Source organism: Emys orbicularis, chromosome 2 (assembly GCF_028017835.1).
Source record: "Emys orbicularis isolate rEmyOrb1 chromosome 2, rEmyOrb1.hap1, whole genome shotgun sequence".
Taxonomy (NCBI): domain Eukaryota; kingdom Metazoa; phylum Chordata; order Testudines; family Emydidae; genus Emys; species Emys orbicularis.
The window spans coordinates 146626291-146654045 of record NC_088684.1 but is presented as its reverse complement, the minus strand read 5'-3'; the positions used below and the strand labels follow the sequence as shown (position 1 = coordinate 146654045).

General features: G+C 53.4%; 1 protein-coding gene across 1 annotated transcript in view; it reads right to left on the bottom strand.

Annotated features, from left to right (window-relative positions):
• Window positions 1-10660: 10660 nt before the first annotated feature.
• The window catches only part of OGDH (oxoglutarate dehydrogenase), a 107783-nt gene continuing 90688 nt past the window's right edge, over window positions 10661-27755 (bottom strand). Inside the window, exons 11-24 of the mRNA XM_065399731.1 lie at window positions 25441-25569; window positions 23498-23677; window positions 22695-22847; window positions 21022-21124; window positions 20547-20675; window positions 18722-18872; window positions 18236-18363; window positions 17935-18113; window positions 17268-17339; window positions 15938-16060; window positions 14326-14398; window positions 12994-13157; window positions 12187-12341; window positions 10661-10892 (exon numbers count right to left, since the gene is read on the bottom strand). Of these exons, the coding sequence (XP_065255803.1) occupies window positions 10772-10892; window positions 12187-12341; window positions 12994-13157; window positions 14326-14398; window positions 15938-16060; window positions 17268-17339; window positions 17935-18113; window positions 18236-18363; window positions 18722-18872; window positions 20547-20675; window positions 21022-21124; window positions 22695-22847; window positions 23498-23677; window positions 25441-25569 (1860 nt within the window). The 3' untranslated portion in view covers window positions 10661-10771. The remainder of the gene's footprint in view (window positions 10893-12186; window positions 12342-12993; window positions 13158-14325; window positions 14399-15937; window positions 16061-17267; window positions 17340-17934; window positions 18114-18235; window positions 18364-18721; window positions 18873-20546; window positions 20676-21021; window positions 21125-22694; window positions 22848-23497; window positions 23678-25440; window positions 25570-27755) is intronic.

Below are 27755 nucleotides of genomic sequence, written 5' to 3'. Positions count from 1 at the left end.
GCGCCAGACACCGCCTCTTGGCAAGAAGCAGCTATCGAGCTCCGAGCGTGACAGAGACCAGCCACCACTGATGTGACTGTTGATGTAAGGTATTGCTCAGGTGGCCACCTTTGCACCAATCCAGAAAAGTCAATGAGAACCCAGCAAAGGCAGATTATAAACGCTGTGTGTGTGAGAGAGATCGGACAGTGTGTGTGTGTGTGTGTGAGATAGAACTCTGTGTGTGTGTGTGTGTGTGTGTGTGTGTGTGTGAGAGAGAGAGAGAGAGAGCTAGGACAGCGTGTGTTGTGTGTGTGTGTGTGAGAGAGAGAGAGAGAGAGAGAGAAAGAGAGAAAGAGAGAACTAGGACAGCATTTGTGTGTGAGAGAGAAAGAGAGCGAGCGAGAGCGCTGGGGGGTGTGTGTGTGTGTGTGCGTGCGCCAGAAGCCTGATGCAGTACAGCCCAGAGTGGTAGGACCCACAGTACCCATTCCTTGATGCCATACCTCGATGACTTGGGGCTTTATGAAACGCTGGGCCTCCCTGCTGGTTGGCAAGTGCCGCAGGCCTGCCCGTGGGGGTGAGATGCTGCTTGCTGAGCTCGGATGAGACTATTCGTGCACCGAGGCCTAGCTCGCGTTCTATCGTATTTGTTGCGCTGTAACCAGCTGTGGCCATCACTCACACTCGCTTCTGTTTAAGTCTCTGTTTTCCCTCGTAACATATTTCCTTTTGCTTCACTCTCCTTGGCCTGCAGGGCTGTGTGTGGCCCGGGAGCGGTGGGTGATGGGAAAGCTGCTACGCTGTGGGATGCTGCACCTTTGGGGATGGTGGTGTGGGGTTTCTGTGGGGATCCCGTGATCAGGGGCTGGACACTGTGAGGGGCACATTGAAGGGACTCTGGGGCTGGGGTGCAACCCACAGGGCAAAGGCAGGGCTGGCGTAGCCTGGAGGAGAGTGTGTGAGTGGCGGGGAGCTCACCCCCCAGCTGGCACAGGCAGCAGAGCCCCTCATGCTGGGGTCAGGCAGCCCTGGGTGCCCTGAGAAGCATCAGAGGGGGTCAGCTACATCATTCCCAGCTGATCTGGGGCCCTGATCTGTGAGGTGCTGAGGCTGCCTGGGCCCCTGTTCTCTCCTGGCCAGGGGTCTGCTCCCTCTAGACTTCCCACACCTGCGCCTCCCTCGCTAGCGGCCCCTTTCCCAGCTTGCTGCATAGGGCCAACGCTGACCCCACGGGGCCGGATGGCAACCCCTCAGCCCCGCAGCACGCTGCCAAACTGCTCAGCAGCCCTTGGTAGCATGAGCTGGGTGGGGGCTGCTCACGCTGGTGCCCTGGGCCTTTCACCACCACGGAGCCTGGCTCGGAGGGAGTGCGGGCAGGACACACAGGCCGCTCCTGGCAGCCTGTGGGCCATGCTACTGGCACCTCTGGCTCCTCTTTCAGCCCCCTCAAGCCTGGCTGAAAGAGGGGGAATGGGAAGCAGGACAGAGGGGGGCTGTATTGCTCCCCCTGCCCCGCGTCTCTTGCTGCCAGGCAGGGTGAACGACTGTTGCTGTGGCGAAAGCAGCTATGCTCCCCCTCTGCTTCGTTAGCCCTGCCCCAGTGGTTAGCCAGGCGGCCTTAAGGGTGGCTGCTGAGTCTCTGCCTCCTGCCCCACAGGCGGGTCCAGCTGTCCCCTCGCCCACCTCAGGGTAGCCATCAGCTGGGGAGGAGGGGGGAATGCTGTGAACTGGGAGGGACAGCCAGAGGAGAGATGGGCAGCAAGCTGGGGGCATGGGGTGGCTGGGCCTCCCCCTGCCCGCGGGGCCCATGTTCTCTGGAGCGCTGGGATTAAAACTTCCCCCCAGTTCAGTCTCTCTCAAACACCAATGCGTCACTTTCTCCAGTCCCCGCCCAGTTTTAATTGGGTTCCCCCCGTATGACAGACCCCATCTCCTGTCTCAGGCTGGAGGAGGTCCTGCTCCATGGCCATGGGGGAGGAAGGAAGCAGGCGGGGAGCAGGAGGCCAGGAAATGATTCATCCAGGGAGCAGCTCCTTTTCCCTTTCTGAGGGGCTGGAGCAATGGTCCAGTTTGGCCAGTCGCTGCCCGGGTCCCTGCCATAATGTTCCCCGTGGGCTCCAGCACTTACAGCCTGGTGCTCAAGAGAAGCCAGACTTGTACAGGAAGCAGCAGGGCCAGGTTGGGTGTGAGATGAGCCCCCCTGCCTTTTGGCTCCAAGGTCATGGGTCCAAAGCCAGCCCAGGCTCAGAGCTGCTGCAATCCCATGGGGGCTCCGTGGCTCCCACAGGATGGGACTCAGCGCACAGAGAGACCAAGGAGCGAGGAAGGGGTCAGGGGCCTTGGACCAGCCCAGCCATGTGGGCAGGGTGGCATAGGGCTCCCAGAGCATTGTCGGCCCAGGGCTGAATCCTGCTTGGCCTCACGCTGCTGAGACGTGCTAGAAGGAACCAAAAGTAACAGTTCACGTCTTGGTTAGTGACACCTCTGCCCAGGGTAACCACAGAACTGTCCCCAGCAGGGTGTGACCATCTGTTCCTCCCGTGCTGCCTCTGCACCTGAAGCCAGCTCAAGGCTTTTGGTCTTAACCTCCCAGGTCAGGATCTGCCTCCCGCAGAGCTGGCCACTCCACCCACCACCCTCCCACACCACAGCATTCTTCCGGGGCAATGCAGCTTCAGGGCAGCCACGTGTGTGTCAGTGGAGGGCTCCTGCCTGGGAGACCAGCTACCCAAGGACCCGAAGATGCCTAACCCTCCCACTGAAGCTTCCAAGGGCATGATCTGTTCTGACGACCTCCGGAGCATGTAAATGGCTGGATGTGCCTCTGAGATCCTACAGTGTGCAAGAAATCCTAGACGAGGGAAGGAAACTCCCCACCTGGGGGAACTAGGAGCAGAAGTGCACAGCACTGCTGGGATTTTGATAGGCTTTATACACCTATCTCGTAGAGCTGGAAAGGACCCTGAAAGGTCATCAAGTCCAGCCCCCTGACTTTACTAGCAGGACCAAGTACTGATTTTTGCCCCAGATCCCTAAGTGGCCCCCTCAAGAATTGAACTCACAACCCTGGGTTTAGCAGGCCAATGCTCAAAGCACTGAGCTATCCCTCTCCCCTTTCTCTCAGAGCCACAATACCAGCCCTTCTGTTCCTGTCTGCCTGGCTTTTTGGCCGCTTCTGCCTCTTCTCTCAGAGGCACACGCTCCCACCAAACACCGTCAAGCAAAACCTCCTTCACCCACACAGTTCTGAGTCCTGAGCAGACCCACGTGGGCCTTTGTTGTGGGCTGCATTTGGGGTGAAGACTGCTATTATCTCATAATGGAGTCGCACTGTTTTGTACAGCTATCGTAACTGAAGAATGGCAACTAGACCCTCCCCCCAGGCTTAATGACGCGTCACCCAACCCACAGGAGCTTTTAGCCTCATGACACCTTTGCGTGGCAGGGCAGAGCTATTGTCCCCGTTATACGGATGGGAAACTGAGGCACAGATACTCAGCAGTATGAACTCAATGGGCATGGGGCACCCAATACCTTTGAGGGTCTGGGCCTAACTGACCTACTTGAAGTCACACACTGTGTCTATGGCAGAGTAGGAACCTGAACGCTAGCTCCCTAACCATTGGGCAATCCTTCCTCTCAAACTAAGTACTATGGTCTTATGTTCTCCCTCTAGTTTTATGCCCTCCATGTCTCCTTTGGTTATTTCTCCATCCTCACTGGTATTCACAGCCCTGCCCCATCTAGCCAATGCAATTAATGAACGTTCTCTCCACTCTCTCTTCCACCTCGTTAAAGAAGAGAAGAAATAAAACCAGGTAGGACGCAGGTTCCCGCAGCACCTAACTAAACACCGCCACCCTAACTCAGCACTGTGTGGGTCGACCCTTTCATTGTGGGCCCCCAGTTGCGTTTTCAATCCCGATTTAACAGAATCCGTGAGTAAGAATGCAGGCAACACATGACCAAACTCTCGGTGTCAGTCCATTGTGAAATTCTCCCCAGCCAGGACTTGTTTGACTGTTCTGTTATTTTTAAGCACTTCCGTGGCATATTTCTCATCGCTCCTCCCGAAGCTTTGGGTGTCTGATTTCTTCTATTATTTCACAAGGGTCAGAAGTTAATTAATAAATAACATTAATAATTAGCACTAAGTCATCGCCAGGATCCTTTTTCTTAGTGGTACCACATTTGCTTTTATCCCAAGCTCCAGCTACCTCCCTTTTCCAAAATAATCCTCAGGCTGTTGTTTTGCTCTGGCAATTGCCCAAAGATTAATCGATTTAAATGTCCCGAGGGTGCCTGCCTCTATTTTGTAAGTTCTTCCTGCCCATCTACTTTCATTCATTGACATCAGATTTAAGAGTTCAGGGTCTCATTGTTAAGTTCACCTCCTGACCTTGGTTATTAAAGGATTTGCTTTCTCTCTATGCTGATGGAGTTTCAAAATTCCCTCTCGCTCTAGTTCAGTGGCTCTCAAACTTTTGTACTGGTGACCCCTTTGACATAACAAGTCTCTGAGTTCGACCCCCCTTATGAATTAAAAACACTTTTTTATATATTTAACACCATTATAAATGCTGGAGGCAAAGCAGGGTTTGGGGTGGAGGTTGACAGCTTGCAACTCCCCATGTAATAACCTCGCGACCCCCTGAGGGGTCCTGACCCCGTTTGAGAACCCATGCTCTAGTTAGCCTTTTGGCTATGGTCTTTACTTTGCCCTGCCTGGCACCATGGTGACATTTACACCCATGCCCAAATCAGAATCTGCCCCACCGTGCACCAGTCTAGTTGCCGCTCAGTGTTGGGAGAAGCAGGCCCAGTATGTTTTCCTTACAAACCTTCGCCAAGGGAATACATGTACTTAGAAGCCTCTGCACTTCAGGCTGGGTTATTTTGTCAGCTCCAAGCAGCCCATGCCTGATTCTTCTTTGTGTACTTCTCTCTCTCTGGAATTATTGTGCCGTATCTTGTGTTCCCCCACTGGCAGATGTTAATATTCCTTCCTGCTACACCTCCCTCACTAGCTTCCTTGTCCGACTGCTCCGGGGTCTTGGGTCAGCCCAATTCAGATGCTTCATGAGCGCCTAATGGCTCTTTCATTCACAGTGCTTTCCTCTGGGTCAGGCTGGCACCAAAGAGCGCAGTGTGGGAGGGCGGGGGTGCTACTTTGGATTAAGAGTCAAGGATTGAAATATAAAGGGGAATGAGCAGTGGGGGGTCAGCTCCCAGCAGGGCTGGCTCCAGGCACCAGCTTAACAAGCAGGTGCTTGAGGCGGCCAAGGGAGAGGGGCGGCACCTGCGGCAATTTGGGGGCGGCAGGTCCCTCACTCCCTCTAGGAGCGAAGGACCTGCCGCTGAACTACCGCCGCCGATCGCGGCTTTTTTTTTTTTTTTTTTTGCTTGGGGCGGCAGAAATGCTGGAGCCGGCCCTGGCTCCCAGGCTGGGAAGGGAGGGGTAGCCAAGCACTGGCACCAGCGCCATGAGCGTGCCCGGCCTCTGCAGAAGCAAGCAAAATGCCATGAAAATTGATGATCCTATCTCTGACACCAAAAAAACACAAACCCAGCCCTGGGCTTCCCTCCCTGTCCCAGCTCTTCTGGTACACCTCAGTCCTGACCCGCAGCCCTCTGCTATCCCAGCCCGGGGCTCCCTTCCCCCACTGCTCTCCTGGTGCACCTCTGTCCTGACCTGCACTCCCCCTGCTATCCCAGCGCTGGGCTTCCCCACCCCAGCTTAAGGTGACCAGATATAAAGTGTGAAAAATTGGGACAGGTGGTGGGGGGTAATAGGTGCCTATATAAGAAAAATTCCCAAATATTGGGACTGTCCCTATAAAATCGGGACATCTGGTCACCCTACCCCAGCTCTGCCAATGCCCCTCAATCCTGACCTGCAGGCCCCTGTTAGCACAGCCCTGCATCCATCTCCCCACAGTTCTGCCAACCCCGCTGCATCCCAATGTGCAGCCATTCTAGCCCTAGGCCTTGGCTGAACAGAAATGGCCGATTACACCAAGCCCCTGGCATTTGTGGGAAGTACAGAAATGTCCCTGTGGGAGGGAGAGCCAGAGAACAGACATTTCCTCTGAGCAAGGCCAGTGCTCAGCCCTCCTGCACCATGCTCCCCCAGGCACTACCCACAGCCCTGCCTCTTGCCAGCCAGGTGCCCCCTTCTACTGTCTTTGGATGTAAGATGGTTCCTGGGCTCTGCTGCCCTGGGCCTGTGGCTCCTTTGCTGATGCTCTGCCACCATGTAGTGGCCCTAAGGATGGAATAATTGACACTGGAGCTGTGCAGATAGCTGCTGGGCCCCTCCTTGTCCCACTCATCTAACACGCTGCCTTTGTCAAAGGTGACTGTCCCTGCTGCTGGGGAACGGGATGCCAAACTCTGTTCCCAGCCTGGAACCCTAGTTCCAGTCAGTTTGAGAGCAGAGGGGGCTGCCTAGCCAGCAAGGCCCGGGGGTGAACCCTAGTTCTGATGAGGCAGACACGGCCCTAAACCAGGGGGTGCCCAGGTATCCCCCGTCAGGGGTATGGTCACATTTCCCTGGAGGAGGCCGAGGAGGCATGTGAAGCCAATGGGAACTCTGCTTCTCACGAGCGTGAGAGCCCTGCCATCTCCACCGACACTAGGGCACAAGCCAGGGGCAGTTCCAGTCTGAGCAAGAGACCGGGGCTGCAACACGCTCAGAGCCGCTGTGAATGGGGCTCCGAGGGGACCCCTCACACACACTGGTGCTGGCACCCCTGGGGAAGTGCCACCTGGCTGGAGCACAGGCATGCTTGGGGCCAGGAGACCCCCTCGCTGCACAGCAGGGAGACAAGAGGCTGACACAGAAGGGGGGGGCAGGGCAGCAGTTTGCAGGCTCGGGCCCCCCTGAGGCGCCCACCTAGGATGAAATCCTAGCTGTGATCCAGGCAGCTAGGCCCCGAGCTGAGCTAAGGTGCTGGCTTGGCTGGGAGTAGCACCCAGCCGTGGGCAGAGCCCTCTGTGCCCAGGGGCAAAGGCTGCATGTGCATTGCTGCCCCCCCCCCCCTTTGGGGATGCACAGGGGTGGACGGTTGGGTTCACACAGGGTTACCATCCACTCACAGCCCTGACAGGCACCAGCCATGTCAGTGCTTGGGTGGGAGGCCAAGGAAGAGGAGAGGGCTACTGACCCCAGCACAGTAGTAGGGGGCGCTGTGCTGCAGGGAGCAGGGTGGGGAGCTCAGCAGGGGGTGCGCTCCCCATAGCCCCTGCTGACCCCAATGCCGTGGTGGGGTGCTGTGCCATCCGCAGGGCAGAGCTCAGCAGGGGGCACGCTCCCTCTAAGCCCCAGGACTGACCACAGCAGTGGGCTGTGGCGCTGGGGGATGCTGTGCTGGAATAGCAGATGAGCAGCCCTGCTCCTGGCCAGGTGCTGGGAAGAGGAAAGGCCCTTGGCTCCTGAGATTTCTGGGCCCAGGGGAAGGAGCCACACCCTGAATCCCCGTTGCCTGACATACCCCACCCTCTGACATGGGGCAAGGTTGCCCCACTCACCTGCCTCTGTAGCACATGAGGGACACCTAGAGGATGCAGCTTGCTTGACCGGTGCCCCCTGGCTGTAACCCAGGCCCAGCTTTCTCCATGCAGCCCCAGGGCCCCAAGCAGTAGGGGAAGCTTTGCTAGAACCAGCCGTGGAGCTGTATCACTGCTGCTCGACCTCTGGAGCCAGGTCTCCCCAGGGAAGAAAGGCCAAAGGCCAATTGCTGCCCCTAGCACAGGACAATTCCTGGGCCTGGGGAGCCCGCGGCTGCTCGAACGGGTGCTAGGCTCAGGCCAAGGGATCCCCATCCTGGGCAGAGGTAGGTATTAGCCAAGCTGGGACTCCAGCCCTCTTGCAGGGAGGCTAGATTGCATAAGCTGGGAGCAGGAAGTGCAGGACCTGAGCTTCCCCCAGGGAGAAGGCAGAGGCAGGCGTAGTGAGCCCTGGGGCACTGTATAGGCCTGGTTCCTGAGTGCTGGCCGGCCCATTTGATGGGGCCCAGATGGGTGAAGGGTCCAGCAGTGGGCACCATGAGGAATGAGAGGAGCCTCAGCTTTTATTGGGGAAGCCAGAGACAAGCTGAGGGCTTAGTTCTTTTTTCTTTAAAACGAAAATAAGTCAGTCAGTCTGAGAGTGTGAGGGGGTGGCAAAGCAATGCCCAGGGGCAACATGGCTTGCATCGCTCTACTCCGGCTGGCTTTGGCCCAGCGAGATCAGTGCTCTGGGAGCAGCCTTCACCCTTAAGAGACGTTGGATGTTTCAGTGCCATGAGCGAGAAGCCAGGATGGGGCCTGCAGCCCAGGCCCTGGCCACACAGCGGTGGGAAGAGGCTGGGCCCAGCCCCCTGGCTAGAAGTTTTTATTCCCAAGCTGCAGCCAGGATCCTAGCGGCCAGCCGCAAGCACACACAATGTGATGCGGTGCTCCGGGGGAGGGGATCTGAGGCAAAAGGCAAAGCAGGGGGGCTCCTGTGGAAATGAGGGAAAAGCTGCAGCAATCTGGAGGGGGGGGGGGGGGAATTCTCCAACACAGGGACAAGTGAGCACCTGCACAGAGCAGTCTGAAGAGCTCAGGGGAGAGACCTGACTGACAAGGGGGCAGCCATGGGTGCTGGACGGCCCAGGAAGGGATGGTTCCCCAGGGCTGGGCTTCCAGGGGAATGAGTCTCAAGAGCACTGTCCTTCTAAATGCCAGACGCATCCTCAGGTGGGGCTCAGAGCGCTGAGTGAAAGCCTCACGCGGTGCTGGGAGGGGAGTGAATGGGGTCCCCAGAGAGGGGCTTGGAGAGGGCAGGTGCTGGGAGCTCAGGAAGGCACCAGGCTAGCATCTCTGCTCACACGGAGGACAGAGGGGTGCTGGTGTCTCACCCATAGCAGTTGGGAGCAGGGTGCATCTCATGGAAATGACCCAGAGCCCCTTGGGGCTGAGCAGTAGAGGAAGGGCCCTTGGCTCAGGGTGTTCCCACCCAAGCAGGTTTGGCAGATGCCGGCTGTTCAAAGAGATGCAGAGCGCTGCACTTGGCCGCACAGGGGCTGGGCCATGGGCTTGCGCTGCCCCAGCCGGGGCTGAGGCTGTCAGGCTAAGGGGGACCCTGTACTAGGGATGAGGGGCTCCAGGAGCGAGGCCTGGAGGGCAGCAAGCATGCAGCTGGGACTGCGCCTTGGGGTTGCAGAGAGAAGAGGGCGAGGGCAGAAGGGAGAGATTCGAGGGACCCTCCTACGCTGTAAGCAGAGCTCTGCAGAGGTCCATGCTGGCCCGACACTGGCTCTTCCAGCTCCCACAGCCCCCTTGCTGCAGTGTTTAGAAACAGCCCCAAACTCCATGCAACCCTGGAGATTAATGGTTGGTGGTAGGGAAGCCGTTTAAAGTCAAGTGGCCCCTTCCTTCTGGGGAGAGATGGGCCTTAGCAGGGAGTGCCATGAGGAATCTGCCAGCCCTTTTCAGAGGCACTGTGCCACAAGCCCCGGGCTCCCCGCTTCAGCGGAGCACAGTAGAGCACACACCAACATCCCTGTCTAGTGTTTCCCTGTCCCCGCACTAGAGACAGCCCTGCCAGGCTCAGCCAAGCAGCGAGTGCCCGTGATTCAGCCAAGGCCCAGTTTGAAAATCCAACACTGGGTTCCTTTGACAGCAGCTGCGGGGTGGACATGCAGGAGGGGCATGAGGGATGTGCGTACCATGCCCTGGGGTTTGTTAGCAAGGTGGCAGGGATCTGGGGTTACACAGCTGGGAGTGGGCTCCATGGCAGATTAACACACAGGCCCACGAGATCATGCGCAGGGTCCCCACCCAAACCTTGCCACTCACCCCCAGAGGCCCTTTTTGGCAAAACTGGGCATTTGTCAGGATGTCTGGTTCAGGGCTTAAAAAGGGGACTGTCCTGGCCAAAACGGGACGTATACTCACCATAGGCTGTGGTACGGGAGCCCAGGCTCCCTGGGCAGCTCTTGGGGAGCCCCAGCCCCTCCACCTGCCCTGGCAGCTCCAAAAGCAACTCCTGGCCTGTCCCCCTGGGCATGCTGCCCAGGGCAGGGGGAGGGTCCAGGGCTCCCCACAGCAGACAAGACTCCCTGGGCAGCTCTTACCATAGCCCAGCTCCGGCTTCGGGCCAGGCCAGGGGAAAAGCGTGAGGGATCCAAATGTTCTTTGTGCCTAGGGCCCCACTGAATCTTAATCCACCTGAGCGGGCTACAGTGCCAGGGGCCCGAGGCTACGACCCACGCACAGCCAGCCAGGAGCGATTGAGGACGTTAGCCACAGAGGCTCTGATCTTTGGGAAAGAACCGCCACAGGCAGAAGGAAAAAGGAACGGTCTCCTTCTTATGGAGAACCTAACTGCATCCCCTGCTGGTGGCAGCTTTCCTCTGCCGGGGAGAGGTGTGCTTGCAATGTCCCTCCTCCTGGCTCTGCCAACCCCAGCTGCTCCCCTGAGCCAGATGCAAGGCAGCATGGCAACCCCGCAGGGAGGGGGTGGGCTAATGACAGAAGCTAGCAGAGGCTGATCGCCGGACCTCCTGAACTGGCTGGCGCTTGGGGCAGTGTTGGGATGGAGTTGGCCACTCAGGAGGGCACAGAGACTGCAGCCCCTCAAGGACAGGGCAAGGGGGGAGTTAAAACCCAAGCATCCTGCAGAGAGATTTCAGTGAAAGGCAATAAGCCAGAGTGATGAACAAGGACTCCAGGCGTGGGCATTTAGTTTACAAGGTCTGTAGTTAAGTACGGAGACAGGAGGTGAGCAAGAGACAGACAGCATGCTGCAGCAGCTGCGTGGGGTCTAGGAGAAGGCCTTGTAGGCGTCCAGGTTGAAGGCGGTGTCCAGGAAGCGCTGGAGCTCAGTCAGGTGGGTCTTCTTGTTGCCAGTGGCTGGTGCAGCAGCTGGGTCGCGGCCGGCGTACCTATGGCAAGGAAGGGAGAAGCAGCAGCTCAGATGAGGGCCAGCACAGGGACGGGACGTTACGCTGGACTCAGGTCTGGGATGGCTACATACAGGCCTGGTCAAGCAACAGGAAAGCTGGATGGAAGAGAGGGCCAGAGGCTGCCAAGATCTAGCCACCTAGCCTAGAAAGAAATGCTGTATCATGTGCAGACCCCAAAGCCCAACGCTCACCAACCAGGGACCAGCCCCTGCTGCCTGCAGCATCCCCCACTTGGCTGTTAGCCACAGCACAGACCCTGTATCAAGCTCTTGTCCCTCACCCAGTTACCATCTCGTGGAGAGAGCACCGAGATCAACATGCCCACTGTGACCTTATTATGTTGTACGTGAGCCTTACTGTTTTGCATGAATGCTGTGTGTGCCTCAGTTTCCGTGTGTATTGCACCAATGCCTAGATGGTGGGAATAGGGGTGTGTGACTTTTGCTGGGACCCTAGGGGGCAGGTGAGGAGGTTCCAGCTGCCTGCACACAAGTGATGGCCGATGCCTTTCATAACCTGAGACCCAGGAGGGGGATGAGATCAGGTGACACTTTGTCCCGGAAGGGGGACAAAAACCAGGAGGAGGGGGAACGGGCGTGTCAGAGGTCGGGTCACTGGAAGCTGGGCCATCTCCTGTTTGGGACTCTGAGGGGGGAGTCCAGGGTGTCTGGCCTGGGGTCCCCCCACCCCAAGATGGAATTGGCTGAAAGTCACTGATTTCTGTGCTAACAAGCTCTGTTCTACGGGGTGTTCCTGATGACTAATAAACCTGTGTTACACGCTGGCTGAGAGTCACAGCTGACTGCAGAGTGGGGGTGTAGGGCCCTCTGGCTTCCCCAGAGGTCCCGTCCAGGTGGACCTGCCAAAGGGAAGTGTATGATATGAACAGGGATGCTGAAAGCTCCGAGGTCAGTCCCAGGGAGGCCGTAGCCGAGGAGGCTTTTTGCCCTGGACAGCATGTCCTGAGGGGAGTCACGCCACCCCAGAGTCCTGGCTGGCTTCATACAGAGCAGTTCCAAAGCATCGGGCCTGTGACTCTGTCACACCCACCCAAGAGACCCCCCCTCCCCAGCCCACACTACCTACCCCCAGTGCCACAGAGATCTCCATCCCCGCTCCCACATGATACTGAAATCCACTGGGGAGCTGGTGGCCTCAGATGTACCACCCATGGCACCACACTACCCATCCGTGGGGAGGTCCCGAGAGCAGGACAAGGTGTGGCTGCCACCCGTGGCACTAGCCCGTCACGGTGCAGAGGGGTGGCCCTTACCATACGGGCTTGGCGCGGTCGATGGTCGTGCGGAGCCGGGGTTTCACATAGTCGTAGTAGCCCTGGTTCTTGTGCTCCTCCTGGCACCAGACCAGCTCGGCGTTGGGGTACTTCAGTGCTTCCCTCTGGAGGAGGTCGAAGGGGAACGGGGACAGCTGCAGGGGAACGGGGAGGGCTCAGTTCCACTGGGGCCCACAAGCCTGGGGGAGCCAGCAGCGGAGGCAGGACGCAGGCAGCTGCAGGTGGGCTGTGCAGTGGACCATGCAGCCTCCATGCTCACTGTTCAGCCTGTGCTGCCTCTGCAGCATCTCCCGCTCCCACACGGCTCTGACATTACACACTTAGAGGGTCTGGGGTCGCCTAGCGTGAGCCTGAACGACCCTTCCAGGCCCGGGAGATTGTATGGTGGGGTGCCCGCTGGGCTGGCCAGCACCACTCCCGCCACCAACGGGCTCTTCCCTGCAAACCTGCCCAGATACCCCAGCTCTGCCCTCGCTGCCCACCCAGGGGTGCTGCGCAGCGTCTCCTGGACTCAGACTGAAGACACAGGATCGAGCTGGGCCCTCCGTCCATCCCTTCTCAGGTGTGGTGATGGCGTATTTCTGCCTGCTCTCCGCCCTGAGGCTGGGCTGGGACGTTAAGCAGTGGGAGTGGGACGAGGGACAGAGCGCTTTGTGTCTGAGCCACAGCAGACATGTTGTGGATTAAACTCCTCATGGCTCCTGGGGACGTGGAGCAAGCCAGCAACGGGACTGACTATTGGCCCCTGGCCTACGTGGAGCCCCCAGGGGGTACAGACACGCTCACCTGCTCCACCCTGGTGATGGCCACGTCTGGCTCCATGTCCCGGGTCTTGCGCTCCCGGGTGAGCTCGTAATACACTTTGCCGGTGCAGAAGAGCACCCTCTTGACGTTGTCGGGGTTCTGGGCTGCAGGGCCGCTCTCAGGGATTACGCGCAGGAAGTTAGTGCCTGTAGCAGAGCACAGACAACCGTGGGGGACATGCCTCAACATCCCAGGGGCCACACATGGTGGAAGGGAGAATGCTAATGGGGGCCAGCTACAGGCCTGGACCCTGTGGAATTGGCTATGCCTGCAGAAGGACTGGGCTAGCTCAGAGATGATTAAGGCCTAGAGACCCCACTGAGATCAGGGCCCCACTGAGCTGGGGCTGTGCAGGGAGAGAGACGGGGGGAAACAGTCTGAAGCACACACCACCCTGGTGCAGTTCTGGACTGTCATACATGTGGACAGGAGCCAGAATCCAGAGAGACCTGGGAACAGAGCGGGGTCCTGTAAAGACAAGGACAAGTGCAGAGTCCTGCACTTAGGACGGAAGTCTCCCATGCACTGCTACAGACTAGGGACCGACTGGCTAGGCAGCAGTTCTGCAGAAAAGGACCTAGGGGTTACAGTGGACAAGAAGCTGGATATGAGTCGACAGTGTGCTCTTGTTGCCAAGAAGGCTAACAGCATTTTGGGCTGTATAAGTAGGGGCACTGCCAGCAGATTGAGAGACGTGATCAGTCCCCTCTATTCGGCATTGGTGAGGCCTCATCTGGAGTACTGTGTCCAGTTTTGGGCCCCACACTACAAGAAGGATGTGGAAAAATTGGAAAGAGTCCAGCGGAGGGCAACAAAAATGATTAGGGGGCTGGAGCACATGACATATGAGGAGAGGCTGAGGGAACTGGGATTGTTTAGTCTGCAGAAGAGAAGAATGAGGGGGGATTTGATAGCTGCTTTCAACTACCTGAAAGGGGGTTCCAAAGAGGATGGATCTAGACTGTTCTCAGTGGTAGCAGATAACAGAACAAGGAGTAATGGTCTCAAGTTGCAGTGGGGGAGATTTAGGTTGGATATTAGGAAAAACTTTTTCACTAGGAGGGTGGTGAAGTCTCCTTCCTTAGAGATTTTTAAGGTCAGGCTTGACAAAGCCCTGGCTGGGATGATTTAGTTGGGGATTGGTCCTGCTTCGAGCAAGGGATTGGACTAAATGACCTCCTGAGGTCCCTTCCAAGCCTGATACTCTATGATTCTATGAAAGAGAAGACAGACACTGCCCTCTTGTGGTATGAACCCCGCTCTGCATCGCTCCGGTTCACTTGCACCCTTGGACACTGGCAACACCCTTCATACCTGGCAACATATCATCAAAGCTGGAGCGGGCTTCAGGGTGGCGCAGCAGCGACTTTGGAGTGAAGATGATCAGCTGGAAGATCAAGGCAAGGCAATCAGAAGGGGCTGGAAATAGCCTTTCTGGCACACAAGCTGCACATTGCGGACTGGATCATCACTACGAGAGCCAGAGCACAGACCCTCCCTCCACACCCCACTGTCTTTGGTCAGCTAGTTCCGGCCTGGCCCCTGCCCAGCTCCCTAATTCAAGTGCCATTGATGAACTGTACATTTAACTCAGGCAGGAATCACAGGAACGTCTCGATTCTCCCATGCCGGCCAGAGAGAAAGACTGAAGCCAAAGGCTGCTCTGGGGCAGGGCAATGTGAAGTGGTGTGCAGAACTCTGGCGCTGTCGGCAGGTCTGGTTGCGGGTCGCTTTCTTTGCACAGCACTCAACGTTACTTTCTCCTCTAGCCCTTTTGTTATGGAATAACGTGCAGGCGGCTCACAAATGCCGCTGCCCAGATAGAAGGACAGGCGTTTCCAGTCTGGGCAGAGCTCAACTGAACCTTGGCAGACATGGTTATTTAATAAGTGCCAGTCACAGGGCCCCAGTGAGCTTGGTAACGTACAGCTCACCTGTAACAGTGACCACAGCACAGATCAGCAGGCACAGACTGCCCAGCCTTTAACAGGACTTTACCCCCATACTGGTAAAAAGCAACAAAGAGTCCTATGGCACCTTATAGACTAACAGACGTATTGGAGCATAAGCTTTCGTGGGTGAATACCCACTTCCTCAGATGCATATACATGCGTCAGGTACATGCGTCTGACGAAGTGGGTATTCACCCACGAAAGCTTATGCTCCAATACGTCTGTTAGTCTATAACGTGCCACAGGACTCTGTCGCTTTTTACAGCTCCAGACTAACACGGCTACCCCTCTGATACTTAATACTGGTGTCTCTTATCAGGCAATAGACCTTTACCAAGGGTTGTTAGTACCTATCCATTAACCAGGTAAAGGGTAGAGCACAGAGCAGGTCAGACAACTGGGAGTTTTGGGCAAATTATTTCAATCCTGAAATGCCACCGTGGTGCCCCATGGGAGTAGTAGTTCTCTATAGGCTGGGCTCCCGGGTTGGACTACATCTCCCATGATGCATGACAGTCACCGCTCTTGGTGAGAGGAAGCTATGCTCTATGGCAGTCACGAGGCTGTAGTGCATAATGGGAAATGTAGTCTGGCTGGGGAACCCAGCTCATAGAACATGAAGCACCCACGAGGCATCGCGGCAGCATTCCAGAATTGAAGTATTTTAGTTTTAGGGTGCTCAGTTTTGTTTGTTTTATTTTTGGACAAAAATTTTGGTTTTTTGCATGGAAAGCAAACACATTTTGCAAAAAATTTTGTTCGGTCAAAATCTTAACTTTCAACAGTTTTGGTGGAAAATTTGACTAGCCCTACTGGAGCACTCGAGAAGTTAGCTTCAAATCCAGGTCCTAAGCCCTCCCGGCACCAGCACCCATGCCCCACCCGCCAAGCATTGGCTTTAACCTAGCACTTGAGCTACAAGACAATGGTGCGTGGCCGGGTCCGTACCAGGGCAGTGTCTAGAGCTCACTGACCGGTTTCCGGAACGGGAGGTGTATCTGCCTCCGCAGGACGTGGAAGAAGTTTGCTGGAGTGGAGCAGTTTACAACAATCCAGTTGCAGTCGTACAGCTGGCGAACGTCAAAGTCATCGAGTTTCTACAGCACATGAGAAGTAGAAATGGTTTAGAGAAAATTGTGAATGTCCCACATTAACATCCTGCATTTACATCTGCCGGCAGCTCCAGTATGAACAGAGAGGCCATGTGAGTCAACTGGAGTACCCCAACATGAGGGCCAGGAGTTTCTCTTGCTCATCACTAGCCCAGGACCAGTGGTTAGCTGAATGCAGCGGCCCTAACCTGCAAGCTCAACCTAGAGTGTTTCTAAGTCCAGGCAAATTGGGAGAACTTGGCTCTTAAAAGTCAAGTTTAGTTAAGTGCTTCACTTTAGTTTTTCCATTTCAACTGAGGTAGGATTTTAGCAGCAGGTATCTCAAAGCCACTGGAGTCCCGGCTCTATACTGTCCATTGCTTTCTCTGCCTAGCAGAGCTTTTAGGACACTGCTCAGGAATGAACACAGCAAATTCTGGGCCAGTGTAACTTTCTGCTTTCCCTTTTACACTATCCTCTCAGGTGGTTTTCAGCCTATCCCGGCCTCTTAGTGCCTCCGTGTCCCTAACCCAAAAAGGGACTGCCTCCCTAAGTGCATGGGCCAGCTATGCAGACAGTACAGGCTGAGAGCAGGAGAGCTGCCATGTTTGCACAGGGCTTTGGAGTGCACTTTGAAATACTCTGATAAACCCCCTGGCTATGGAACCAGGAAATCGCTCCCTAATAAAAAATGAGCAAATGGGCCTGAGAGCGATGGGTGTGACTCTGATGACAGCTTTTGGGGAAAGCCAAGGAGGAAAGAGCAGAAGCCATGGAAACAGAGTTCCATGCACTGGCCTTGCTTGGGTTACAGCCAGCCTTTACTGCCCCACATTAGCGCACTAACTAGAGCTCTGCTCATTCTGTGCTAACACAGCAACGGACATTTCCGAGTCCCCCTCGATAACCCAACCAAAGTCTTCCGGCCTCTGGGGGCAGAGGAAGCCCAGGAGTCATTAAATGTGAGTCACCAGCACAGCACTGCTTCCTATATCCTGCTCCCCCTGGCCTGCTGCCCAGAATCCAGGTGTCCTCTAAAATTGTTCCATGTGTTACCATCCCATCCGCAAAATCCCCCAAAGCTGTTTCTGGAAGCCTTTGCTGTGTAGTGATCAGAGTCAGGGACAGAGCAAGTGCTCCAAGATGCAGGAGGGGAGAGATGGGAAAGGCCCCAAAGGGGAAGAGAGTGAGTTTAGCACAGCCAGACACTTACGGGGAAGACATCTGGATCATCATTGCACATCTGCAAGAATCGCTCTGGCCTGGCTGACGAGTGCTCAGGACCCTGCGGGCAAAATCAACAAGAGGTGAAGCGAACCACACATGAGTTTCCTTCTTTAGGAGAGCTCTCCATGCCTCGTAGAGCGGCTGGCCACAGAGCCATCTGATGCTAGTCACTGTTTGAGGAGGACCTTGGTACGTGCTGCCCAAAAGGATTTCACTCTGGTTTAAAAGTTTTGATTTTTACTAAGAAGTAGGTCCAACAGCTGCAGCCGTCCCTTAGTACTGAACTTTAGACTCCACTCCCCTGGCCCCAACAAGCCCCTGTGCCAAGCCCTGTTGCTCCCAATCCTCTTCCATTCAGCCGTACACTCTAACCTGTAGAGGGGCTGGCACTACTCCCAACCACATGGAGTCCAGGCCCCTCTGCAGGCTGTTAACACACAGCTGTATGGGAAGCAGTGACATGGGCTGGTGCAGGCCGGGTGACACAGGCAAAGAGGTGGGCGATCTCCGAATTGCAGGACTACCCCAATGCTCCCAGGTGACTGGTCGCACAGAGACCTGGTTTGTGCAGTGTTTGGCCTGGGGTGCTACGGGAACCATGGCATTGAGCTGTCAGTGCTGCCCAGAAAGATGGGAAGCGAGTGCATCCTTACCATGCCCTCCATGCCATGGGGCAGCAGCAGCACGATGCCATTCTGTCTCACCCACTTGGCCTGGCCAGGGCAGATGAACTGGTCAATGATGCACTGAGCAGTGTTGTGGAAGTCACCAAACTGGGCCTCCCACAGGACTAAGGCATTGGGACTGGCCATAGCAAAGCCCAGCTCGAAACCTGCAGAGAAGAGAGAGGAAGAGTGAAGAAGCCATATCCACCAGCACCTGGCACAGACAACCCAGCACTAACTAGCCCTGTGGCCGTCGCGAGCCAGGCGGAGTCTCCCCAGCGACACTAACCTAGGACTCCGTACTCCGACAGGGAGCTGTTGCAGACAGTATAAGGAGCCTGGTTTGGCCAGAGGTGATTCATGGGGATACAGGTCCTCTTGTCTACGTTCTGGTCATGCAGTACATGGTGACGATGGCTGTGGGAGGAAACAACGGCCAGCAGTAATGTTACTCAAGTGTTACCCTAGCCAGTGGGTCAGAGCAAGTGCCTGCATGCAAGTGGCCACCTGGCTCATGCTGCTCTGATGATAGGCTTGGCTTGCAACTGCAGAATGCAACGAAGCCAGGTTACGATCATATCTAGGAGCTGCCCATACTAACACCGTTAAGTGCTGTGAAAGAGACCCCTCCACCCCCAATTTGGGCTCCCCCCTTGCCTTTCAGCAGAGCTCCAGCACAGCAGGCAACCTAAGGCTGGCGTCTTCTACTCCCCACTCAGTAGCCTCTTGAGGAGGGCTGGAATCACCTTTTACTGGGGGAAACTGCCGGCTTTACCTGAATGTCCCCCTCTCGACATCCTGGCCGCTCAGTCGGATGTGGATTCCCTCTTTGAGGAGGGAGCCAAATGCCATATACTCTGCCAAGGCCCAGTCGACTGTCCTGTTCTTAACCAACTTCCCACGGGTTTTCAGAATCCGGCTCAAACCTGCAGAGAAAAAACACAGTTTGCAGCCCGTTGGGGAGGAACTGCAGTGACGTACTATGCAAGCAGCCTTAGGCTGGGTCAAGACGGCTCATGCTATCAACCCATCTATCGGCAGTCTGGATTCCCTGACACGCAGATGCTCTGGACATAAAGGGACAAAAGGGAGGTGGACTGTTCCAGCCTAGCACAGCGTAAAGGCAGGGTAAAGCACATACAGGTAAGGAGCAGAGGAGACCAGCTCTGAAAAACAACTGGAGTTGCTGGCCATTCTCTGTTTTCTTTAACTAACGTGCTTTTCACTGAGCCAACTTCACCTGCATTAGGAGCACTCACTGCCTGACATCACTGCCCAGGAGAGGAGACCTGAACTCTAACCTCAGAGGAGTCCAAGTGGTAGTGGAGAGAACAGTTTCTGAGTGCTGGGTCAAAAGCATGGGCATTGCCAGGCCCACGGCCAGAAGGTACTGGGGATGAGGGGTCTAGATTCATGTCACCAGACTGTGGAACTCACAAGAAGCTCTAAAGGTCAAGAACTTAGCAAGATTCAAAGATTCAGTCTGGCAATCTCTGTAAGTACCAGCTGGAGAGACTTTGGGCACTGCCATAAGGATATATATATATTTTTTTTTTTTGAGAGGAAGGATGGGACACTGGGTTCAAGTCCCTGCTCTGCCACAGGCTGCCTGCGTGACCTGAGCTAGTCCCTTAGCCTCTCTGGGCCTCAGTTCCCCCTCTGAACAATGGCGATATCAGCCCTGCTTGCCCCCCAGAGGTATGAGAGGATAAACACATTGAAGATGGGAAGCATCTCATACTAGTGATGGGGGACAGATAAACACCCTCAGAAGTCTCATTAGCACTCATCCCCATCCCAACCATCGTACTTTGGGCCTGAACCACCACATGGAAGTCCCCATTCACTCAGATTTGGGGATCAGAAGAGACATTAGATCATCTAGTCCTGTACAGCAGTGGTTCTCAAACTAGGGCCGCTGCTTGTTCCGGGAAAGCCCCTGGCGGGCCGGACCGGTTTGTTTACCTGCCGTGTCCGCAGGTTTGGCCGATCGCGGCTCCCACTGGCCGCAGTTCGCCACTCCAGGCCAATGGGGGCTGCAGGAAGGGTGGCCAGCACGTCCCTTGGCCTGTGCCGCTTCCTGCAGCCCCCATTGGCCTGGAGCAGTGAACCGCCGACAGTGGGAGCCGCGATCGGCCGAACCTGCTGACGCGGCAGGTAAACAAACCGGCCCAGCCCGCCAGGGGCTTTCCCTGAACAAGCGGCAGCTCTAGTTTGAGAACCACTGCTGTACAGCACACAGGCCATGGAATTTCATCCAGTTACCCCTTGACTGGCCCAACAACTTGTGTATGACTAAAGCATCTCCAGAAAGGCAGCCAGTCTGTCTGAAGACACCAAGAGAGGGAGAACCCACCATTTCCTTTAGTAGCTTGTTCCAATAGTTAACCATTCTAGCAGATCTTCTCCCTCCTACTCCCCAGGCTGGCCTAAGGCCTCAGTCTACAGCACCAGAGACCCTGACTCCCTGTAGATCGTGGTGGAACAACTCTCACTCACAGCATTAACCATATCCTCTACCCCGTAAAGCATCCAGCTCTACAAAGAATAAACCCCTAGAGACTAGGGTGCCAGGGGCATCTACTCCAGCACATTTGTACCTCCATGAATTGTGAAATCCTCAACAGGCACTGAGCTGGCCACCTTGCCTATATGGGCCAAGTCTTCTTCATTCAAACCAGTAGAGGGACAGGTCATGCTCCGAGGCTGGCCCTCGAGAGTGAAGAAACCTGGGGAAGAAGGAGAGATCATCCGTGACCTGGTGAAGGCCAGGCTGGCTCTGTAGTAAGAGCATTTGATGACTATGTTACAGGCCCTTCTGTATTCTCTGATGTGGAAGAGGATTTGGGATGCAGAGCAAACCCTGAGCTGCTCCACCTCTGTCAGTCCCCCATGCTTTCCCAATGGGTGCATTTTCTTCACCAGGCTGGAGTGGTGTATTTCCCACTCTCTTCATTACACGTCCTTGGAGACACACAGCTCCTATCTGCGCCAGAAGTCGAAGGTCTAATCCACTGGAGGCAGAAGTGGTTCCTGAATTGTGGCCATTTGTCAGGGAAGCTGCTAGTTACTTACCAGGCCAAGGGGAATCCAGCCAGTGCTTGATGTGCAGGATTTTTTCATCCTTGGATCTGGCATGGGCCTCTTCACAAATCCTATCATACTTGGAAATTTCTTCCTGAGAGAAATAGGGCAGAATATTGTTACTGAGAAGTAGCCAAAGTAAGAGCGCTGGGGTTAAAGGCCGTGTCTCTTGTTGCTGCTCCCTCTCCATTTCAGCACAAGTCTACGTGGATCCCAGAGGGGGCATTGTCACATCCAACTCCTCTTCAGACACTTTAAACTCTACTTTAAATTCATGGAAGTTAAGTCTATTAACGGCTATTAGCCAGGATGGGTAAGGAATGGTGTCCCTAGACTCTGTTTGTCAGAGAGTGGAGATGGGTGGCAGGAGAGAGATCATTTGATTATTACCTGTTAGGTTCACTCCCTCTGGGGCATCTGGCATTGGCCACTGTCGGTAGACAGGATACTGGGCTAGATGGACCTCTGGTCTGACCCAATACGGCTGTACTTATGTTCTTATGTTATGTATTCATCGGTTAGGACCTGAACCACAAATGTGCCTAGCACCACATTCACGGCTGCTGCACGCTGCCATGCTTGTCCTGACCTTACAACATTAGGAACGAGAGGTCAGCACTGCCAGGGCACTGCCTACTGCTGGCTGTGCGCCAGTTAAGAGCTTGTGTCCTTCGCTGATGCCAAAGCTACATAAAATACAAAAACCAGTTCCAGTGAGGCATCCCAAATACCCCTGACATTAGGAAATGCCACAGCCAGCGAATGGGTCTGAATGCTCAAGAGGCAGAATAAAGCACTTTTCAGTTGGGTCCCATTGACACAGTGCCAGCAACTATGTAAGGGGCACCGGTACAATACTGTCTGATCTTATAGTGCAGGCAAGGCTAAGCCAGGAGTCACCTGTGTCCTGAACTATGTCTACAGCCCTGCTAAAATCCAAGGGTGAAACCCTGGCTCCATTAAAATCAAAGGGAGTTTTGCCATGGACTTCAGTGAGGCCAGGGTTTCACCCCAAGACTGCAGCATGGCTCAAACACCGTTAATTACTGCTGTGCTCCAAACACACTGAAGGGGGAACGATGCTGGCACAATTACTGTATTGTAAGTGGGTAACCAAAATGGTAGCATGTAAACGTAGATTGGACCACAGACCTTATTCACACTGAGACTAGAACTGTACCAGCTACAACAGGGTTTAAATGGAGTCCGTGTGTTTCCAGGACCAGTGCAGAGAGGGATTTTTTTGCCCAAGAGCCAGGTTCTAACCAGCAGCATGGACGGGCTTGTGCTGCTCTCAGAAACAGCTTTAGCTTCTTTAGTCAGGAGAACCTTGCTAGGAATGCTAGCAACAAGTGTTGAGGCCCCTTGGATGTCTAACTCTGAGTCCTACCTTTCAAACACATCAGCAGATCTTTAGGCACCCCTTTAGTCCTCCCCTACCCAGACCCCTTAGGGCAAGGCAACGCTACACTACACTGCTGAGTCAGCGGGGAGGGGCGCAGTCATGCTATGCAACTATGGCAACACTGGTAACCTTCATGTATTTCTTGCATTATATTAATTTGCATTTCCCCCCATTCAACATTGTTATTTGCCAACTAGATTTAAGGGGTTATGACTGATCACTGACTGCACCTTTCTTTTAGAGCACTGGGTGACAGTACCTCGTACTCTGGCTGGTTTACCACCCCCTCTGAAATTAACATCTCGGCGTATTTTTGCAGCACAGGTTTCTGCTTCCGGATCTGATTATACATCAACGGCTGGGTGAACATGGGTTCGTCCATCTCGTTATGACCATTCCGCCTGTAACACACCTAGTGCATTCAAGGAAAGAAAGCCATAAAAAATAGCCAGTCTTCAATCCCTATTTCAGAAGCCAAAAAAGCAGTGGCATTTACATTGATCTGTATGTGGGATGTACCCATGATGAAGGAAATCATGTACAGCCTGAAGGCAGAGGGCCTGATTCTGATCTCATTTAGACTAGTGTAAATCAGGAGTAGGTTCCACTGAAGTCAATGGAGCGACACTGGTGTAAAACTAGAGTAACTAATGACTCAGTGGGATGGTTGCATCCCAGTTTAAAAGAAAAACTGCAGCTATTTGAGCAGTTACAGGAAAATTAGCATCTCCTTTTCTTCAAGCACAACACAGCTACATTTTCAGTGCCTTGTTTTCGCTTAAATATTTCTTTCGATACCCCCCCCCCCGCCCCAAACTACCAGACCCAAAGAACAAAGGGTTAAGGTGCAAAGAAGCACAAGAGGGTCATTATTTATTATTTGGATTATAGTAGCACCTCTGAGCCCCAGTCATGGCCCAGGGCCCCATTGTGCTAGGTGCTGTACAAACAGTCCAAGATGCCTCCAATGGTTCATCTGAAGAGCATTTTGTCATTTCCCCAGAAGTTCACTAAACAAAGCCAGGATTTTAGCAAAGCCCCAACTGGTTCCCAATCACCTACCAAGTCAACCACCACGTCTTTGTGGAAAGTGCTTCTCCATTCTGCTGCTACATTGCACACATACACCACTGCCTCTGGGTCATCCGCATTGACATGGAAAATAGGTGCATTCACCACCCGGGCAACGTCGGTTGGGTACGGAGAGGAACGGGCCATACGAGGGTCTGTAGTGAATCCAATCTGGAAACAGAGCAATTTGGGGCGGTCATGGAAAATAGCAGAAGGCGGACACAAAAAGGTCTAGAAAATAGTTAGGCTTGGCAATCAGATAGCGCTCATCATCTGAGCATCTCAAAATGCTTCACACAGAGTGGGAGGAGGGAGAGTTCCCTCCACTTTGCAGAGGGAAAACAGACAGATTTTAAGCGAGTTGTTGGCAGAGCTGGGAGTAAATTTGCAAGCTTCCAACTACCTACCAGTCCCTGCTCTAACCACAAGACCACACTGCCTCCATGTCAGGTTAGACCAAGGAGCTGTCATGATTGATGACAAGAGATTTTTACAACCATTTACCCCACCTGCTGGATAATAGAGCTCCAACCAGAGGGAAGTATTACAGAACAACTATTACCTTTCCTGGAGAAAGCTTCCCAGGCCAGTAAAGGGAGTCCCAGTTATTATGTTGGTCTAGCTAGAGAAGCTATCCAAGTCAGTTTTAAGTTAGCTCTGTTCTGACTTTGTTATGCTCTGTTCAGCAGAGGGAGGGCAGTCACCAGGGCAGAACATTAATGGAGTCCACATAAAGGGCAGTGCTTGTGAGAGGTAAGACAGGGGTAAAGACTCTTTCAGAGAGACCATATAAAAGCTCAAACAGTCCCCCTCCTTCTCCCACCAGGCTCTGCTCAGAACCAGCCTGCCCAGCATCAGGGAACGGGATATCAATCAAGCCACTGTCACCTGAGCTCAAAACAGAACAGGGGATCAAAAAAGACACAATCATTTAGGGCAGGTCTACACTACAAACTTAAGTCGACCTATGTTAGGTTGACTTACAGCCACCACTGCGGTGGTTCATGTCCACACTGCCCTCCTCCTGTCGGTGATGCGTGTCATCATCAGGAACGCTTCCACCGACTTAAGAGGGACAGTGTGAGATGAGCGGTCAGCTCTGCATGCAGCTCCCTGCTCAGGAGCTCCTGGGCAGTGGGAGGCAGCTGGGCTGGGAGCCAGGACCGGGGAAGCAGCCGGGCTGGGAGAGGGGAGCCCATGTAACTGGCAGGCTGGGAGTGGGGAGACGGGATCCAGGGAGCAGTTGGGCTTTAGCTGGAGCCCCCTCCACATCCCGGGGTCGACAGCCCGGCTTTCTTGTCAATTTCAGGATGCCAGCATGGAGCCATGAACTTGATAAGAATGACAGCCAACAGCCCAGGTAAGTAACCCGCAGTGACACTGCGTCGCCCTAACTACACCAACATAAGCCCTACACCTCTTGTGGAGATGGAGGTACATCGGCACTTACATCAGTGGGAGCAAGGCTGTAGCGTGTACACTGACATAATTAGGCTGAAGTAACCTGTCTTATGTCAACCTAAGTCTGTAGTGTAGATCAGGCCCTAGACACTAGGGACTTCACCGTTCTAGCCCAGAGCAAGTTACCATCAGTTCTTCTTGTTCCTTAGCCTTGTCTCATAGGAGCTCTCCTGCTTATGGATCTGCCTATACACATCCCCAGAAGCCCCAATTCCAGCAGTGAACCATAACTGGAGTTTCACAGGTACAACACAGCAGCATTTTAGTGGGAGAAGACCCTGATGCAGGGCCCCATCCCTAGGATAAAACACATCCTTGACACACGCTTACCATTGCTAGCACACCAGCATGATACGTCAGAGACTGACAAACCACTCTCCCTGCCCTGGGCATTTAAAGTGCATGTTCTCAAAGATTCTGGTATCGGTGGAGCTGAAGGACCCAGTCTTGCAGCCAAGGGGCCCAGTTTTTACCTGATTGTTCACAACCACGTGAACTGTCCCATGTGTGGTGTAGGATGGCAAGTCGCTCAAATGGAACGTCTCATACACTATACCCTGCCCGGCAAAAGCTGCATCTCCGTGCAAGAGAATGGACATCACCTGTGGGGACAAGAGGACCAAACTGAAGGCTGGTGGCTTGTTGGCTTCTTTTCAATATTAAAGGTGCCCAGAAGTGCACACAAAGGGGGCCCAGCAGCACTGGGGAAGGAGGGGCTATTGGCTAGGGTGGGGGAGCAGCTACAAGCAGGCTCTGACTGGGCATGGAAAACTCTTCTCCATCTCCCCACTGTACATACATCTCCACATCTCTCTGGTGGCAGCTCCTTTGCCTCATCCTTTCCATTGTCTGTCCGTAACCTTCATGGCAAGGAAGATCTGATGCTTTAGCCCCCAGGTGACTGCACTAGGGAGTGAGGTTCCAGTTTGATGTTTCAACAAAGCTCCTCCATGTGAGGCTGGATCTGAACAGACTATGGCTAGTGTCTCTGGTGCAATGACTCAGGAAGATACTGAGTGGATTCAGAGCCCTCCCCTCCCGAAATTCTAGACGACGACGTTAAAACTAGGGCTGTTAATCGATCAAAAAAATTAATCGCAATTAATTGCACGATTAAAAAAATTAATTGCGATTAATCGCGCTGTTAAAACAATAATAGACTACCATTTATTTAAATATTTTTGGATGTTTTCTACATTTTCAAATATATTGATTTCAATTACAACACAGAATACAAAGTGTACAGTGCTCACTATATTTATTTTTGATTACAAGTATTTGCACTGTAAAAAACAAAAATAGTATTTTTCAATTCACCTAATACAAGTACTGTAGTGCACTCTCTTTATCATGAAAGTTGAACTTACAAATGTAGAATTATGTACAAAAAAAACCAGCATTCAAAAATAAAACAATGTAAAATTTTAGAGCCTGCATGTCCACTCAGTCCTACTTGAGCCAATCGCTCAGACAAACAAGTTTGGTTACAATTTGCAGGAGATAATGCTGCCCGCTTCTTGTTTACAATGTCACCTGAAAGTGAGAACAGGCATTCTCATGGCACTCTTGTAGCTGGCGCCGCAAGATATTTACGTGCCAGATGCGCTAAAGATTCATATGTCCCTTCATGTTTCAACCACCATTCCAGAGGATATACGTCCATGCTGATGATGGGTTCTGCTTGATAACGATCCAAAGCAGAGCGGACCGATGCATATTCATTTTCATCATCTGAGACAGATGCCATCAGCAGAAGGTTGATTTTCTTTTGTGGTGGTTCGGGTTCTGTAGTTTTTGCATCGGAGTGTTGCTCTTTTAAGTCTTCTCAAAGCATGCCCCACACCTTGTCCCTCTCAGATTTTGGAAGGCACTTCAGATTTTTAAACCTTGGGCAGCGAGCTGTAGCTATTTTTAGAAATCTCACATTGGTACCTTCTTTGCATTTTGTCAAATCTGCTGTGAAAGTGTTCTTAAAACGAACATGTGCTGGGTCATCATCCGAGACTACTATGACATGAAACATATGGCAGAATGCAGGTAAAACAGAACAGGAGACATACAATTCTCCCCAACGGAGTTCAGTCACAAATGTAATTAATGCATTATTTTTTTAACGAGCATCATCAGCATGGAAGTATGTCCTCTGGAATGGTGGCTGAAGAATGAAGGGGGCATACGAATGTTTAGCATATCTGACACGTATATACCTTGCAACCCCGGCTACAAAAGTGCCATGTGAATGCCTGTTCTCACCTTCAGGTGACATTGTAAACAAGAAGCTGGCAGCATTATCTTCTGCAAATTTTAACCAAACTTGTTTGTCTGAGCGATTGGCTGAAGTAGGACCGAGTGGACTTGTCGGCTCTAAAGTTTTACATTGTTTTATTTTTGAATGCAGTTATTTTTTTGTACATAATTCTACAATTTGTAAGTTCAACTTCCATGATGAAGAGATTGCACTACAGTACTTGTATTAGGTGAATTGAAAAATACTATTTCTTTGGTTTTTTACAGTACAAATATTTGTAACAAAAAAATAAATATAAAGTGAACACTGTACACTTTGTATTCTGTGTTGTAATTGAAATCAATATATTTGAAAATGTAGAAAGCGTCCACAAATATTTAATAAATTTCAATTGGTATTCTATTTAACAGTGAGATTAATCGTGATTTTTTTAATCTTTTTTTTTTTTTTGAGTTAATCGCATGAGTTAATGGCAATTAATTTACAACCCTAGTTAAAAATGATTCTTGGAATTAAAGGCAATCAGTGGATTATGCCAAT